This window comes from Molossus molossus, unplaced genomic scaffold, assembly GCF_014108415.1.
Source record: "Molossus molossus isolate mMolMol1 unplaced genomic scaffold, mMolMol1.p scaffold_m16_p_18, whole genome shotgun sequence".
In the NCBI taxonomy this organism is placed as follows: Eukaryota; Metazoa; Chordata; class Mammalia; order Chiroptera; family Molossidae; genus Molossus; species Molossus molossus.
In genome coordinates, this window is record NW_023425353.1 from 19,740,106 (window position 1) to 19,756,297 (window position 16,192).

Genomic DNA, 16,192 nt, shown 5'->3' on the forward strand with positions numbered 1-16,192 from the left:
CAGAGGCCTGTGTGCTATGTGCAGTCCGTTGCCACAACTTCTTTACTGGCAAATTCCTGAAAATAGCCGAGGCATTGTTTCAAAAATATGGAAATCTATCTGGGGCCCCGGGTTCAGTGAAAACTCAAGGTGCGGAGCCACCTGTGAGGGGCCTGCTGCTGGGGACCAGTGGGCGAGCTTCCGTGCCCAGGTGAGGTCGGGACGAACAGGCCCGACGGCCACATCCGGTTCTCTCTCAGAGAGATGAGAGAATGTTATTTCTTACTTCACAGACTTTGACACAATACGCACTCTTTACAGTGGGTGAATATTGCTTCTGTAATTCAAGTACATGGAAAGCAAGCAAAACAACCCTGACTTGGGCTCCGCCAACCTGGCAGGAGTCCTCCCTCCTGTCTCCATGGTGGGGGACCACCCTCCAAGTCACCCTCCTCCAGCTCTTAGGAGGCCTACGCAGGGCTACCGACTGCTCCCGGTGCCACCCAGGGGAGCCGGTGACTCCTGCACCCAGCGCAGGGCCCTCCCTGCCGCTCCCCTGCGGCCTGGCGGAGGACAGCTGTCCTGCACACACGCTTGCCGCACGCGGCTCGAACTGCTGCTGTTTGCATTGCAGCCTTTAATGGCAGACTTTCCACCTGGAACTTGCACCCTGAGCTAGTTCAATTGTGATGACAGCAGTTGTAGAAATCAAGTTTTGAAGACATAACCCTTTTAAACAGGACCAGAGAATGCCCGTGTCCATCCTCTTCTCTGCCCACCCTCCAGGCAGGCATCGAGGGAACGTCCTCCGGGTGGCAGGTGCACAGGGAGGTGATGGCCGTGGCCACCTGTGTGCAGAGACCTGAGGGGCAGAGTCCTGGTGCCAGGCGGGAGGAGCAGCGCGCACAGCCTCCGTCTGGGACGGCCGATGAGGAGGACACGGGCTCTCCGCAGAGTCAGAGGTGGAGACCAGGTGTTCCCTCCCTCTCCTTGAGCATCAGTATCCCTCTGACGGGGACTGCTGATCATTCATCGCTCCCACAGTGCAACGGCCCTGCTTTTCTGCCCAGGATTTCAGAAGGAGCTCCCTTTCAACCCATTTCATTATTTTTAATGCTATTTTTTTTTTTTTACACTAATCACTGACAATGAGAAGGGTTTAAAATAGAATTTTAGGCTCTCGGATTTTAATGGCCCTAGAAAAACGCCATTGTTAACTCGGAAGCAGCTGCGTACGTCTGAAAAATCACTTTGAGATTTGGCAGGGTTTCTTAAGAAATCTGAAGCTCAGCAAAAAGTTAAATTATCCTTGAAAATCTCCCAAATGCTCAGGAACTAACTTCCAAAGGAATTTTGTCCGTTCGATTAATTGTGTAATGCCCGCTTCCTAACAGCAAATTCGTGGAACTGACATCTCTAGGTGTCCGTGACACTCGGAGCTGGCAGTCAGTCACCCAGCCACCAGACAGCCCAGGTGGGGACCCGACTGCCTCTCCTTTTGTCATCTTTCAAGTGAAAGCCGAGAACAGTGTGCTCTTCAGAAGGAGGGCATTCAGGAGTCTCCAACTCTGGCTTTACACCGGAACCTCCAGAAGTTGTGAATAAAGCCTCGTCCAGCCCTGGCCGGTTTGGCTCAGTGGTTGGAGCATCGGTCTGTGGTCCTGAGAGACCCGGGTTCGGTTCCCGCTAAGGGTGCGTGCTTCAGTTGCAGTTTGTCCTGGGCCCTGGTTGGTCGTGCAGGTAGCAGCCACTTGATGTGTCCCTTTCACGTCGATGTTTCTCTCTCTCTCTCTCTCTCCCTCTCCCTCTCCCTCCCTCCCACTCTATCTGTACAAAAATTGGAAAAATGTCCTCAGGTGAGGATAAAAAAATAAAAAAATAAAGCCTCGTCCAGCCCCATCATGGACCAGCCACCAGCGTGGGGTGGGGATGACACCAGGAAGCACCGGTGCTCCCCAGGGGGGCCACCACCTACGGCCAGAGCTGGGTACCACAGATGCAGAAAACGGCATTTGGTGGACCAGAGAGGAAAGATAACGTGAGCACCTCGCCAAGCGCTGACTTGACATCTGTTCTCTGACAGCCAGCAGCCACCATCTAGAAATGGACTTCAAGAGTCAGAAGTTGTGCCACCCTATCTCGAAAGTGACCGGGTCAACAAGTTTGTTTTCCATCACAGTTTCTAAAAAGGAAGGTGTAGGGACATGGTCCTAAAACGGGTCCTCCCTGGAGGCTGGCTGGAGGTCTCGAGAATCTGCAAAAGGAGCTCTGACCCCAGTTCCACGGGCGTCTCACAAGTGCCTGCCGCCGTGGTGGCCAATCTCCCCATCCCCTTCTTACAGATAAGGGGCCAGGGCTCAGAGATGTCGGGTCATGTGCCTAACCCTCAAGTCCAGACTCTAAGTCACAAAACTAAACTGCAGCCTGATTAGGGAAGGGCTGTCAGCATGACCTCCAGCCCAGCGCCCCCTCCGGTGGGCCCTGACAACTTTTTATTAATGGCTAGCTCTTCTCCCCTTTGCTCCCCTCAGCCGCGGCTGGGCCATCAGGGAGGGCTGCTTCTCACACTGCTGCTTAATTCCCCAGGGTCTGGGGAATCCCATCCAGGACCCACCTGCAAAGGGCAGTCCGTGAAGTCAGCATCCTGAACAGTGTGGGCACAGTCAGGAGCCCAGCAGTGTCCCAGCCATCCCCTTCCCCAGAACAATGCAGGGGCGGGGCTGGGCATGGGGTGTGCGGGCGAGGATCGGACACACCCAGAGGGCTCCCTGGCACCAGCCTCACCCACGATTCTCTGCCTGCTAACCGATGACAGACACCAGGCCTGGGTGTGCAGTGGCAAGTCGACCTGTTTGTCGGTGAGGAGGACCACGTGGGCCCTGTTGAAACCCTCACCCCTGTGGTGTCTGGCTGGGACAAGAGGCGAATGGCTGGTAGCCATGGGAGATCACAGGGAAACCCACAGTGATGCTTCTCCAGAAGGTCTGGCTGCGGGAAATGTATTTGGGGAGGCCCACTTTCTCGTCAGGAGGAGACCAGGGTTTTCTTAGTCAGTTCCATCCCAGTGCGAACCACAGCCCAGGATTCATGTCTTCATTCCCAACCCTCATCATCAGGGCTCCGGGCTCTGATGACTGGGGAGGAACTGTGAGCCCCGCTCCACAGGAGACCGCGGCACCGGGCCACTGAGCCCGACAACAGCAGGGCGCTGCACAGAAGGAGGCGCTGTTCCGGATCAGGCAGGGGCACACACCCTGTGCGTGGCAGGGCCGCACGCGGACATTCCAGACCTACGGTGCAGCTTTACGGCCTCAGGAGCCGTTACAACGTGGACTCTGAGGGTCTATGACTTTGAAAGGGGGTTTCTTTTCTGGATCATATCACTAAGTCATGCACTTGAAGGCTTTAAACATTCTAACCTTCCTCACCTCGTTCATCCCCTTTCCTCACCGGAAAAGCCGTCCCCACCTTCTGCAGCCCGAGGAGGCTTACCCCTCAGACTCAGCAGGGTTACCTCCGTGGAGCCCCCCACACTCCCACCCGCCCGCGCTGCTGTGCCCTCTGGGCTCCCACAGCCGACTGCTGGCCCTTGCTGACGGTGCCAGCTCGTCCCATCTGACACGGAGGCACCGCTTCTCCGTCTCAGGTCCCCAAAGGCAGAGGCACCGCTTTTGTCATCCCATGGTCGGGTTCTTCACCGACAGAAGCAGGACACAGGAAATGCGGGGCTAAGACACAGTGTGGACCCACCGGAACACCAGAAGGCATTGCTGCAAGTCCATGAAAATCCCCACTCCTCACATCACAGGCCATGAAAACGGCCCAGCACAACTGACCCCGGCAGCACTAACGTGGGTCCCTTTCTAGAGGTGGAGCAAGAGAGGCGAAAGGCCGTCAGCCTGCAAGAAGGCCGCGCTCAGCTCCCGACAGGACACCCCTAAGCTAGCACAAGTGCTCTGCTCAGAGAGGGAGCAGCGCCTTCCCTGGCTCACACACGAGGTGCTAGGTGCTGGGCTTAGAAGGGCCGGGCGGCTGGTGGGCCTCCGCAGGCAGCATCGGCATGGCCCGGGAATGAAGAGGCCAAGAGCACGCAGGCCCTCCCCAGGCTGCACGCAAGCGGCTGGCTGCTGGCCACACTGCGGGTGTGAAGGCCACGGGGGTGCAGGCTCTAACATCTGGGAGAGCTGTGCCAAAGACATGCAGATGTTCTTCCTGTCCCCAATCACCCAGAGGACACCACCAAGTGTGGAACTCAAATGAACATCCACTTATAAACTCTGGTCTCAAATTCAACAGTCAGCTCTAGAAATCCCCCTGTGGTTTCCCGATCCTTAGGCGGTGAGCCCAGGCTCTTCCTGGAGGAGCAGCGGGCGAGACCTGGGAAGCAGCCGGGAGGGGAGGGGAGGGGAGCGGCCTGCGCTCCACTGGCTTCCTCAATGGTACACAGGACTCAGTCAATCATCTGCATCCATGATGGCAGGAAACCCTCACTCCCCGTGGAATCGCAGCCTCAGACCCCGGCTAGAAGTCACTGAAGGCCATCTCAGTCAGGAGCGCCCTCCAGCATGGCCTCGGCCCCATGCTCTCCTGCCTACAGCAGCAGCACAGGCTGGCCTCGCCCTCCCTGCTTCACGTCCCATGACCTACGCATCCTCTGTGCTCCAGCCAAACCAACAGCCTGCCGCTTCCTCCCCGAGTCCTGAGTTTGCCCTCCTCCGTGTCCTCCTCGTGCCACTGCCCTGGCTCAGATGCCTTTCCTGACACTGAGCTGTGACATAGCTCAGATCCATCTGTCCTTCAAGGCCCAGGCCCAACGCCTCCACAGCCCTTCCTGCCCTCAGCCACCCAGCACACCGCCTGCGTCTGTCTCCTTGTGCTGCATGTGTGTGTGCAGACACGCCCTGCCCCAGAAGACCAGGCACAGCCTCTCCATCCCGGGAGCCCGCCTGGCATCAGCACCGGGCCCTGCTGAACGAAGGAGTGGCTGAGTGACGTCTGAGGGGCTCTGCTAAGGGGGCTCCCTCAGCCATCTCCGAGGGTAGGGCCTAGCTTGGTTTCCCTGGTCTCATAATGGACATATGCCTATGAAATATGTTGTCTGTCTTTACTATCAGCTGTTCTAAATTTGAAACGAATCACCAACATCGTAGTCAACTCCACTGCTAAATGTCACTACCCACTTTCACCCGCGGCTCGGATGGCCCAGGAGGGAGAGCACGCCAGTGAGGAATGTACGTGGTGAGACACGTCTCGGTTGACACTGACAACTCGCTCCTGCGGCGGAGCACTGGGCCTTCCCGCTGCAGGGCGTGCTCTGGTGCCTGGTGTCAGCGTGGGGCACAGGTGAGTGGGCGCCAAAGCAGCCAACTGACTCACACCCTCCTCTAAACACTGCCCGGAACTGGCTTCTTCCCTACCCGATGGGCCATGCCTTTGGCTTCCCAAGGCTGGCCCAGGTGGGGGGCACGTCAGGTAGTGCCAGTAACACTGCTCACTCTGACAGGCAGGGACCACACGGTCTCCCGTGAATGTGCGTCTTACCACCGCGTCCCGCTCTGAAGGGCTCACTGAATTCCCGAAGCGAGCAGTGCGTCTGGCTGACCCTCCGCCAGCACAAAGCCACGGGATGGAGACAACTCTGAATCCACACCTCAGGCAGAAATCCAGAGGCAGGTACCTGCACTTGTTGTCTCTGGCGCGCAGGCAGGAGGAGCCGGATGTCTGAGGTGGCCAGGGCCTCACGGGGGTCAGAGGGCAGGCCCGCCTGCTGCCGGGCACACACACTCTCTGGTCAACAGTGGGAAGGGCGCTACCTACTGTTGCGTTTGCTTTCCTCTCCTCCTTCCTCCTCATTCTCAGGGTCAATGTCTTCCGCTTGGGTAATCCAATCCAAGTAGCCCTTTAGGTCCTCTTCAAGCTGCTGCTTCTCCCGGAGTTTCTGGAAATCTCCCCGGGCTTTCGCCTTCTCCCTTTCCTTTGAGAATTCTCTGAGGGGGCAAGAGAACAAGCACGTGTCAGGACCCCTCGGGGACCCGCAGCCCGAGCCGTCGGCCCTGCGGCACCACAGTCTTGCGGCAGGACACACAGCACTGAGCACAGCCACACGAGCACAGCAACAGGGGCCACACGTGGACAGACAGGACAGTGTCTTCCCAAGCAAGACTGTGGGTGTCAGCGCTGCAGGGACCACACCAACACGCATGCACCCTCTCTTAGAAAATGAACTCCCTTCTGGACCTCAGCGATCCCCGGAGCCTAGGCCCAAATCACCACGTGCTGTCATGGCAGGCCCGCTGACCCCCCTCCAGGGCCTGAACTCAGATGCCCACCTCCCCGAGCCTCCTCAGGCAGCAGGCATCCCCGTTCAAAGAGGAAGGCCCCAGGAGGGCCGAGCTGTGGTCAGAGAGGGCCGAGTTCAGTGTTTCTGCAGTGCCTTCAGAAACTCAGCATTCCCGCTGCGTGCTGAGCCTTTGCCCGGAGCCCTGAGCGGTGGAGCAGTCCAGCTCCCCTCCTCCTGCAGGCTCCAGGCAGAGCAGCAGACAGGGTCGGGGGACCCGCCTCACAGCCCTGCTCTCCCATCCCAGCCAGGAAATGACACTGGAGAAGCACGACTATTTTCTTAACCCTTGCTCTGGCCATGATCTTTCCCCACGATCCGCTGCCCACGCACAGGAACACCTGCCCTGGAAAGGCTTCGGCAGACGTGGCATGTTCCCAACGGGCCGCCGTTTGCTCCGCCCTTCGTGTCTGCACTCCTGCATCCAGGCACATACACCGAACCCCACCCCTCTCAGCAAGTCTGAGTCGGGTAAACGCCCACCCCATTTTCACACACAAGCAGTCATCTGCCTTCCCACCGTGAACCGTCACCGGAGCCGAGGTATGCGAGTGGCGGATGCAGAGCACAGTGAAAAGGCTGCTAAGAAAGATGCGGTTCCAGGCGGTGCAGCTTCTGCACACAGACCCTGGATTCCGACGGAGGTCACCTGTCTTCCCTCTGCCTTCCTCCCGATCCAACGCCAGGCATCTCCCTTTCAGGGACCTCATTAACCCAGCCCCGTTGACAAAGGGGGAGAGGACCTGCTTACATAAAGCCAACCCCTATTCTCTCTCTTCCCTCCCCCTCTTAACTCTGGGCTGTCCAAGGCTGAACAGACAGGGGAACAGACAGGTGCACACCCAGTGACACCGGTACTGCAGATATGAAACTGGAATCCTTGCCAAGATTCCCCTCTGCCCACACTTAGAAAGGACAACACTCACTGCTCCTACATCACCCCCTCTCTGACGCTCCAGAACCTGTCCTTTACTCTGCTGGGGCTGGTCCATCCCCATCTTCACCCTCAGGGAAATGGGGGGGCAGGACTGTGGTGCACCCTGGGCCCAGCTTGCTGAGGAGCCCCCTCCAGGGATTTGCAGGGTGAGCCGAAGCTGGTGAAGACCCCGAGATGTTTTCTGCACTCTCAGCCCAGGGGCCTCACCTCCTGGGGGAGAATACCTTGTCTCAATGAAGAAGGCATCAGACTACCCCTTGAAAGTGATTGGAGGCTTCTTGGCCTCCCAGGCTTCCTGAGACACAGGACATGCAGAACTCGGTCCTGGGTAGACTCACCAAATTAATCTGAACTTGGAAAAAGCCACACTCAGTCCACGATCACATCCCTGAACAAAGGGGGGCCTGGGAGCGTCACGTGTCAACATGGAAATGCATTATGTTTTCTTAAACACACTGCAAAGAACAAGTATGTGGGCCTTCAATTCTATTGTTTACCAAAAGCATTCAAGTACAAATCTCTGTGCATGTTTTGATTCCAAACTTATAGTGCTAAATGTGCATGATTGCACATACACAGTATTATTTTGGCTACACATTTGATCTGATTTCTTGAAAATGATTACCAAGATAGTAAAAGAGTTATGATGAAACCTAAAGGCTTTATAAATGAGGGGTTTGCTTTAATGTCGCATTTTAAGACATGTTTGTGTGCGTGCGGTTTTGTTTTGTTTTTTTCATTAAGAATACAGAAATCCCTAACAAGCTGCACCCCTGTTGCCCACTTTTGGATGTTGGGACACAGTCAAGTACCCATGGATAAATCCTACTATGACTAAAATCTCAGAATAAAAATGACTGCTGGGTCCTGGCTTACAGCCCCTTTGTTTTAAATCATAGCCCGTTACAAAAGTTCATATAACAAAACTGTTTGTGTAAACCCTTTGAACTCATGTTAAAGTGCTGAAGGACCCATGTGACACGCACTGATCTGTACAGGACTAACGTGTACTGGGCATGAATCTCCTCCCACCGGCTATGAGACAGCGTGCAGGAGAAGGTGCGGGGATGTGATCTTGGAGACAAACCGAGCTGCCCACTTGGCCATCCCAGATCACACTGGGCTCCGCGTCCGAAGGCCAGGGGTCTCCTGCCATTGCTGCCACTTCTCTGAGCTTCCGTTTGCTTCCCTGCAAAGCAGACATAACACCCGCTCTACTGTGTCACAAGGATTAAATAGAACATCCAATGCGGTGATGCTGTGGAAATCACAAAACACTGTCCAGATGTGAAGTGCAAATGTACAATATTTAGTTACGGAATCTGGGCATAAAAAAGACACCTGGAGGAGCTTTCTGAAATGCCAAAGGGAGAGCAACTGCCAACAGCTCTGAGTGGACCCTCCGCCGCACGCTGCGGCAGAGCGGAGGGCAGCACGAAAGGAGACGTGAGACCCTAGCGCAGAGGGACGGGATGGCCTGTCGGTCCTGCTCCGCTGCCACGGAGCTGGAAGTAACTCACTCCCTCGCAGCAACCCTTCCAGGCCAGAAAATCTCACCTGGTTCCACCGAATTTTGTGTGGACCTCAGTGGATAGTGAAAAAAAAAAGTTTTCCCTTTTGTGTAAGAATTCGTCATTGTAGAAGCCTATTTACTAAAGGATAACACAAGGTACTATTACAAAAGTTGACTTAACAAAGCTATTGGTAGCAAGCGTCAGACCTTCACAAGTGACTAGAACTCTGACAACTCAAGTGATAGAAGACCACGTGTTCCAGATCAGAATTCTGTTTATGGTGCGTTCAATCAAATGAAAGAAGATGTAAGAAGGGGTTTGGGCTCAGCAGTTAGAGCGCTGGCCTGCAGACCGGCAGGTTGCAGGCTCATCCCTGGCCCCGGTTGGGATCCTTCAGGAAACAACCAATTGATGTCTCTCTCACAGTAATCTCCCTCTCTCTCACAGTAATCTCTCTCTCTCTCTCTCTCTCTCTCAATCTCCCCCCCCCCCCACTCTATCTAAAAATCAATGGGAAAATATCCTCGGGTGATGATCAACAGGAAAAGAGAAGAGGACCCTGGACAGAAAAGCACACAGCATGCTATCCTTGGCATAGAAAATAAAGGAAATAAGGAAACACGCCTGTTACCACAGGCCACATCGAAGGATAATGCAGGAAGTAAGGGGGCAAATGGAGCAAAAGGAATACAGGAGGGCACTCCTAAGTATCGTGTTTTTATAGTTTTAACTTTTGGAATCAAGCGAATATTACACACATTAAAAATTTTTAATTAAATTAACAGGGGAGATACCCCTAAAGAAGAAGGGAGTTAAAAGACAAATGAATCCGACTGTGTAGCAAATGAAACCACAGCCATACTGAAGGAGAAAGGCAGAGTCATCAAGCCGCTCACGGACACTGGACTGCCCCTCAGTCCTGGGCCGGACCGCGGTGACGGAAGAATCGCACGTACGTGCTGAACTCTTCTTAGCAGGTTGGTTGGGTTTTTGAAGCAATATGGGCAAATCAATGCTGACATTATTTCAGGTGTATTATAGGACTTGACAAATGAATGAATGTGTCAATGTCGTGGGGAGCCAGGGTCCTCACTGTGGAAGGAGGGACAGAGAAATGTGGAAGGGAGGAGGGCTAGAAAGAACCCTCTGAGGATGAACTGGAATTGGAGGTGTTGGTATGAATTCATGACTTCTAAATATACATATAAGGTAAGTATGTATGTGTGCATGTAAATGCATGTGTTTCCTAGACCTGCCTACTGACAGGGTCCAGAAGCAAGGACACCCAGTAGTTACGAGCACACCTGGCACCAGACCTTGGTCTCTAGCACTATTTCCCCTTAGAAGGAACCGTCATCTTTGGTGAAATGGCTGATCCCAGGGGCAGGACAGGTCCAAGATGAAACAAGTAAAGACGTTCTAAAAGAATATAAAAATAAAAAACAAAGCAGCAAATAAAAACATGGGGAAGGTATGCATGTTCCCATGGTACACAGGAGCCAGGGTAGTGCCCCTCATTGCCTAAATCTGTGACAGTCTGAGCCCCAAAAGCTACAACCAAGGGCACTCATGAATTATCAAATATTTTTAAAAATCAGTCCGCACCCTTATAGATGACAAATAAAGCGCACGAGATAAAACATTAATAAATGAATTAAATGAAGGGTACATGGATGGTTCACTATGCTAGTCTTATAACTTTTCTATAGTTTGAAAAAGATGTTGTGTTTGGAAACTGTAACTGTAGTAATCAAATGCAAATTTACATTTTATGTATTTATTTCTGCTTACTAGACTGCAGGCTCCTTGCAGGAATGAACAATGTTGTCTATTTCTTATGTTTTTCTTTCCACGTCTCTCCCCCACCCCATGATACCCCCCTTTAAGCAGCCATGCAGGAAGTCTGGGCGCGCGCGCACACACACACACACACACACACACACACACAAAACAAGCCAACTCCTTAAGCAGCCAGAGTGCATCAGGACAGAAGGCCCATGGTTCCTGAGATCTCCCAAAAGCATGAAATGAGTGTGTCCGAGCCCAGACATGCCGTCTGGACAAGCCTCCACCACCCCCTGTCCTTTTCCCTCATGGTTTACAGGCCTCCTGGGGTGGTAGACTGGCTTTCTCCAGGGTGTTAGAGAACCTTCCTTCCAGGTCTACGTACTTTTGTAAGGAGCAGTTTCTCAGTGAGGAGTCGTCCCGCCAGCTGGACAACTACCAAGCGTCTATGGCGGCCTGTCAGCCCACACTCGCCCCCTGAGACAGCCGGAGACGTCGCAGCCAGAGCATTTCATCAGGCTCTGCTTCCCTCTTGGCTTCTGGTCTCCACTGCAGACCTGGCCTCATCCTGCTGTCCTGCTCAGAATGCTTCATGGCTCCTCGCTGCTGCCTCAAAAATCAAGGTCAAGTCCCATAAGGAAGGCAGTCAGGGCCTCCTAGCCTTCTCCCACAGGATATCCCCGCTGTAGTTCCCCTTATTATAAATGCACACCTTGTATGTGTACTACACTCTTCTCAATTCCTCAACCCTCTGATCCTTGGTCCACAGAACTGCATCCACCTGAACAGCTCTCTCTCATCTCTGAATTCCAGCTCACCTTCTGAGACCCAGCTTTCCATGGCTACCCCAGCCAGAGTTCTGCCCTCCTGTGAATCACCAGCGCACTCTGCTCGGTGAACACCAAGACACGAATGTGTGTGTGTGTGCGCGTGCGCGCTCTATCCCCGCTGGCCTCCACAACTTGGTATTCGTACAGAGCCCAGTTCGACGCCTTATCCCCGCCTTCACTGCACAGTGTCCTCTGTGAGGGAGGGGCTGTTCTTACCCTCACTGTACAGACACTGAGGAAACTGAGGCTCTGGGAGGTTGGTCACACAGCCCATCTAGCTCCTGAATGGACCCTTCAAAGGACCTCAACATGGGCACATAGGAGACAGAGGAAGGAGGACAGAGTATGAAGGGATGAGTTTCAAAAAACAGCATACAGTCAGTCCCAAAGGGGCCTTAAATCCCACACTAAGATATTGGGATTGCTTCCCTGGAAGTTTATAGGAGAGTCCTTATCAGCTTTGTTTTATAGGAGTTATGTGTGAAGATGAGATCAACATAAGGAGAAAACGGTGATGAGGAGGCCAGAAAGCATTTAGTAAACAATGAGGGTAGATTCAACCAATAAAAATGCAAGTTGAAAGTAACAAGGTTCTGATAAAATTCCCATCTTTTTACACCATTATTCGGAAAAGAACCAGGAGGCCTGCTGACCCCCAGCCACGCCCCCCCTCTTCCCCCGGGAACCCTCACCTCCACCCTTTGTGCTGGCACCCAGGGTCTGGCATACCCAGTGTCGGCATCCCAGCTCACACAGGCCTTCCTGGAGGGCCAGAAGATGCCCACCTGCCTCATAAACACTCCTGGCCTCGTGTTCAGGAAAGAAAGGTGGGTGGGCAGGGGCAGCAGAGGGCGAACAGAAGGTCAGATGGAGGGAGACGCACTGAGGAGCCCGCCCCTGGTCCTCGGAGAGAGGAAGCAGGCCCCGTGTGCCCCAGGGAGCAGGGGGATCTTTAAGATTATTTCAATACAACACAAGGAAGACATTTCCAACAGTCTAAGTCCCCCAGAGATGAAATGGTGGCCTTGGGAAGCAGCAGTTTCTCCGGAGGGATGCAGACAGGGACCTCTGATGGAAGGCCACTGACACCTCAGGAGGGCCACCGGAGCACAGGATGTCGTCAAGACTGCTGTCTGTCTCCCCAGGCCCACACCACGTTCCCCTGTCCTCCTCAGGTCAGCACCTGGCCACACCATTCAGTGCTCTGTTAACAGTTGCTATAACTGAGTCTCTCCAGCCTCCTATGGCTACAAGGGACAGAGGACCGCTGACCGCTGAAGACTGGACCCTTCCTCACGTTTTGTTCTTTTCCCTGGGCAGCAGCCTGGCACCCTCTCTCAGACATGGCAAGACATCTGGTGGCATCGACGCCAGGAAGCAAAAGGGCGAAGAGAGTTCAGAAGCTGTGCCAGGAGAGGCCCTGACTGCAGAGCGTGCGCGGCCACACCACGGCTCTCACACGGCCCTTTGATGGGAGCGAGAACCCTCAGAGAACACGGAAGGCTCTGAGACGTGCCCACCTGCCCCTGCCGCAGTCCTTCACCTGGGACTGCGCCAGCCCTGGGTCCCCCCTGCCCGCCGGTGGCAGCCCCAGCAGGATCCGGGCCTACGCTGCTGGGAGCTGACTTGGTTTGCTGCAGGAGAGCCCGTGCAGGCCACGGCCCCAGTCTCTAGTAACAACAGAGACAGACCTCTTACGTATTTTGACTTTTATGGAGCCCTCAAGGTGTCTTTACATTCACTGCTCCAGAGGCCCTGAGCTGCCTTGGTGTGGGACAAGCAGGCCGAGGATTTTCACTTGTCCCACAAAGGCCAACACTGAGGGTCGACAAGGCACTGCCCGGGCCCCACACGTGCTCCCTCTACATGGGGACACCGAGGCCCCTACTCAATCAGCTCTCCCCACGGGACGCCGCGGTGCCTCCTGGCTCCGGAGATGCAGAGTGGACGCTCATTGGCCAGGCCCAGGGAGAGGGTAGGACAGCAGGCACTGCTTCCCCCCCTCCCACCTTCCCCCACAGCCCCAGCTCGGGCTGAGAGAGGGCAGCACATTCCAGGAGGACTCTGCGCTTGGAACCAGCCAGCCCTCCTCCGGGGAGCCCCATCCACCCCCAGGGGCCGGGCACATGCCCACACTCTGCAGAGAACTGCCCGACCCCTGACGTTGCCCAGCATTCACAGGCCCGACACCTGCTCCCTGGGAGCCCGGGCTCAGCCAACAGCGGAGCGCACCGAGCGCTGCACTCAGATGGCCAGGCGTGCCCGGCGGGACTGCCGCAGACGCAGAAGGGTGCCCCTCGGTTAGCTCTGGAATTCGTCATTTCTCAAACGCCCCATAAAATAAGTGGACCACTGAAAATCATGTTCAGTTAGAGACAGGGTTTTTTCTTGAGTTGTAAATGCTATTTCTTTTTTTTTTTTTTTTATCCTTACCGAAGGACATTTTTCCATTTTTTTTGTTCAGATAGAGTGGGAGGGGGAGAGAGAGAGAGAAACATCGACGTGAAAGGGACACATCGAGTGGCTGCCACCCGCACGACCAACCAGGGCCGGGGACAAACTGCAACCAAGGTGCATTCCCTTAGCAGGAACCGAACCCAGGTCTCTCTGGACCGCAGACCAATGCTCTAACCGCTGAGCCAAACCGGCCAGGGCTAAATGCTATTTCTTTTTACTCGACCCACACAAATAAAATTCAGACAAATTCAACCCATTGAAATATACACACATGCACGCATGCGTGCACACATGCACAAAACAAACATCAAAATCTACAGTGAGTAAGGCCAACAGAATCACTAGGACTCCGATTTCTAGTAAAACACAAGAATGTTGTTTCACCCCCTGCAAAAACAACAAAAAGGCAAAAAGTAGGGGGCAGTTGAAGAGTAACCCACTAATTTTATCAGCAGAGGCTAGTCTTCCTTAGACCTAAATTATTTCCTTTACCCAGACATAAAGGAAATAAAACAGAATGAAAAAGTAGTTTAGTTCCAAAATTATTTTTATATCTAAATCTAACTTTTTTGGAAAGCATGTTAAGTTTCGTTTCTGTTCAAGAAACTACGTGCTTTGTTTTGTTTTGTTTTATTTTATCCTCACCCGAAGACATTTTTCCATTTTTTGTTCAGAAAGAGTAGGAGGGAGAGAGAGAAAAAAACACTGATGTGAAAGGGACACAATGAGTGGCTGCCACCCACAAGACCCAACCAGGGCCGGGGACAAACCACAAACGAGGTACGTGCCCTTATCAGGAACCGAACCCGAGTCTCTCTGGACCGCAGGCCAACGCTCTAACCGCTGAGCCAAACTGGCCAGGGCTTGTTTTGTTTTTTAAAGTCAACAATAAAGTGTGATGTTTCATAAGAAAAATAAATCTAAATAATGGCACTGGTTCCTTTCAAAGTTCATCAACATCACTGGCTTTGCTCCAGTTTTCCCTCAATCGACCACAAAAAGCCAAGATTAGCTAAAGTATGTTCTTGCTCTCTCTGCGCGAGACCAACAGGCCAGATCAGGAGCAGCGGCCTGGGATCAGCGCCCCATCAGTAAGACCCACTCCTTTGCAGAGAAGACCCAGGGAGGGCGAGAAAGCCAGCCTGTGACAGCCTTCTTCAACAGCAAGCGAGGCACTGGCCACCAAGAGTGGAGGGGGGTCACTGGCTGGCAAAAGGGACAAGAGAAAATGCAGGACCCTTGTTTACACACAGTGAATATGTTGAGGAACATATTTAACAATCCTATTTCTAATCATCAAACCACATCATGGCTATTCTTTGGGAACTCATTACTGAACGAAACCCCATGGAGAGTCCTTTCGTAAAGATCTGGTGCCTCCTAATTTGCGTGTGCAAATGTTTGGGTACACCGAGATTCTTCTCAAAGCAATCCTCCCTTTTCTGTGCATGTCCTTGACTGCTTGTATGGACGTGCAAGTCTGGGAAGGTGTTTTAAATAGCAAACCGTTTCCATCTTTTGGGAAGACAGACCATTCTCAAAGTAGGGGTCTCCTGGATTTTGATGTCTAGACTGAGTTACATGCTGTAAACAGCTGAAGAGTGGGCTGGGTACATGCGGCACTTACCCCATGCTACAGGATGGGGATGGGGTGGAGTGAACAAATGGCCACCTGTCTGGGCTTCTTTGATCTGCCCGGTCCTTTCTGACCACTTGCTCCTCACATGCAGTATCCGCCATCGTGAAGTTCACTCATTCTCCCCAAGGTCCGGAGCTCTCTTAGCTCCACACTGAGTGTGCTGTTCCTCCAGACGCCACCCCTCTCGGCTGGGCTAGCCTATGAAGACACTGCTCCGACGTCCGCAGACTCTCCTACATAAAAGTCTCACTTGTGTGGGATTTATTTCATAGCCCTGCAATTGTTCTTTAATATTCTCTTTAGCACACTAGACTGGAAGGTCTGAAAGAGGGGCTGGGTCTGTCTTATCTTTACCTATTGGTTCCTTAGCACAGACTGAGGCCCTTAGTAGTTGCTCGATAAGAACAGGCTGAATAAATTTAAAAAAATAATGCCATAGGCCCTGGCCAGTTTGGCTCAGCGGTTAGAGCGTCGGCCTGCGGTCCAGAGAGACCCGGGTTCGGTTCCTGCTAAGGGCATGTACCTCAGTTGCAGTTTGTCCCCTGCCCTGGTTGGGTTGTGCAGGTGACAGCCACTCGATGTGTCCCTTTCACGTCGATGTTTCTCTTTCTCTCTCTTTCTCTCTCTCTCTTCCTCTCTCTCCCTTCCACTCTATCTGAACAAAAAATGGAAAAATGTCCTCAGGTGAGGATAAAAAAAATAGATAATAATACC

The 16,192-nt window shown here is 53.4% G+C and overlaps 1 protein-coding gene across 1 annotated transcript in view; it reads right to left on the reverse strand.

The window, feature by feature from the left end:
* Positions 1–16,192, reverse strand: part of CACNA1D (calcium voltage-gated channel subunit alpha1 D) — a 146,018-nt gene that overhangs the window by 95,670 nt on the left and 34,156 nt on the right. The window contains exon 5 of the mRNA XM_036266141.1: positions 5,797–5,966. Within this exon, the coding sequence (XP_036122034.1) occupies positions 5,797–5,966 (170 nt within the window). The remainder of the gene's footprint in view (positions 1–5,796; positions 5,967–16,192) is intronic.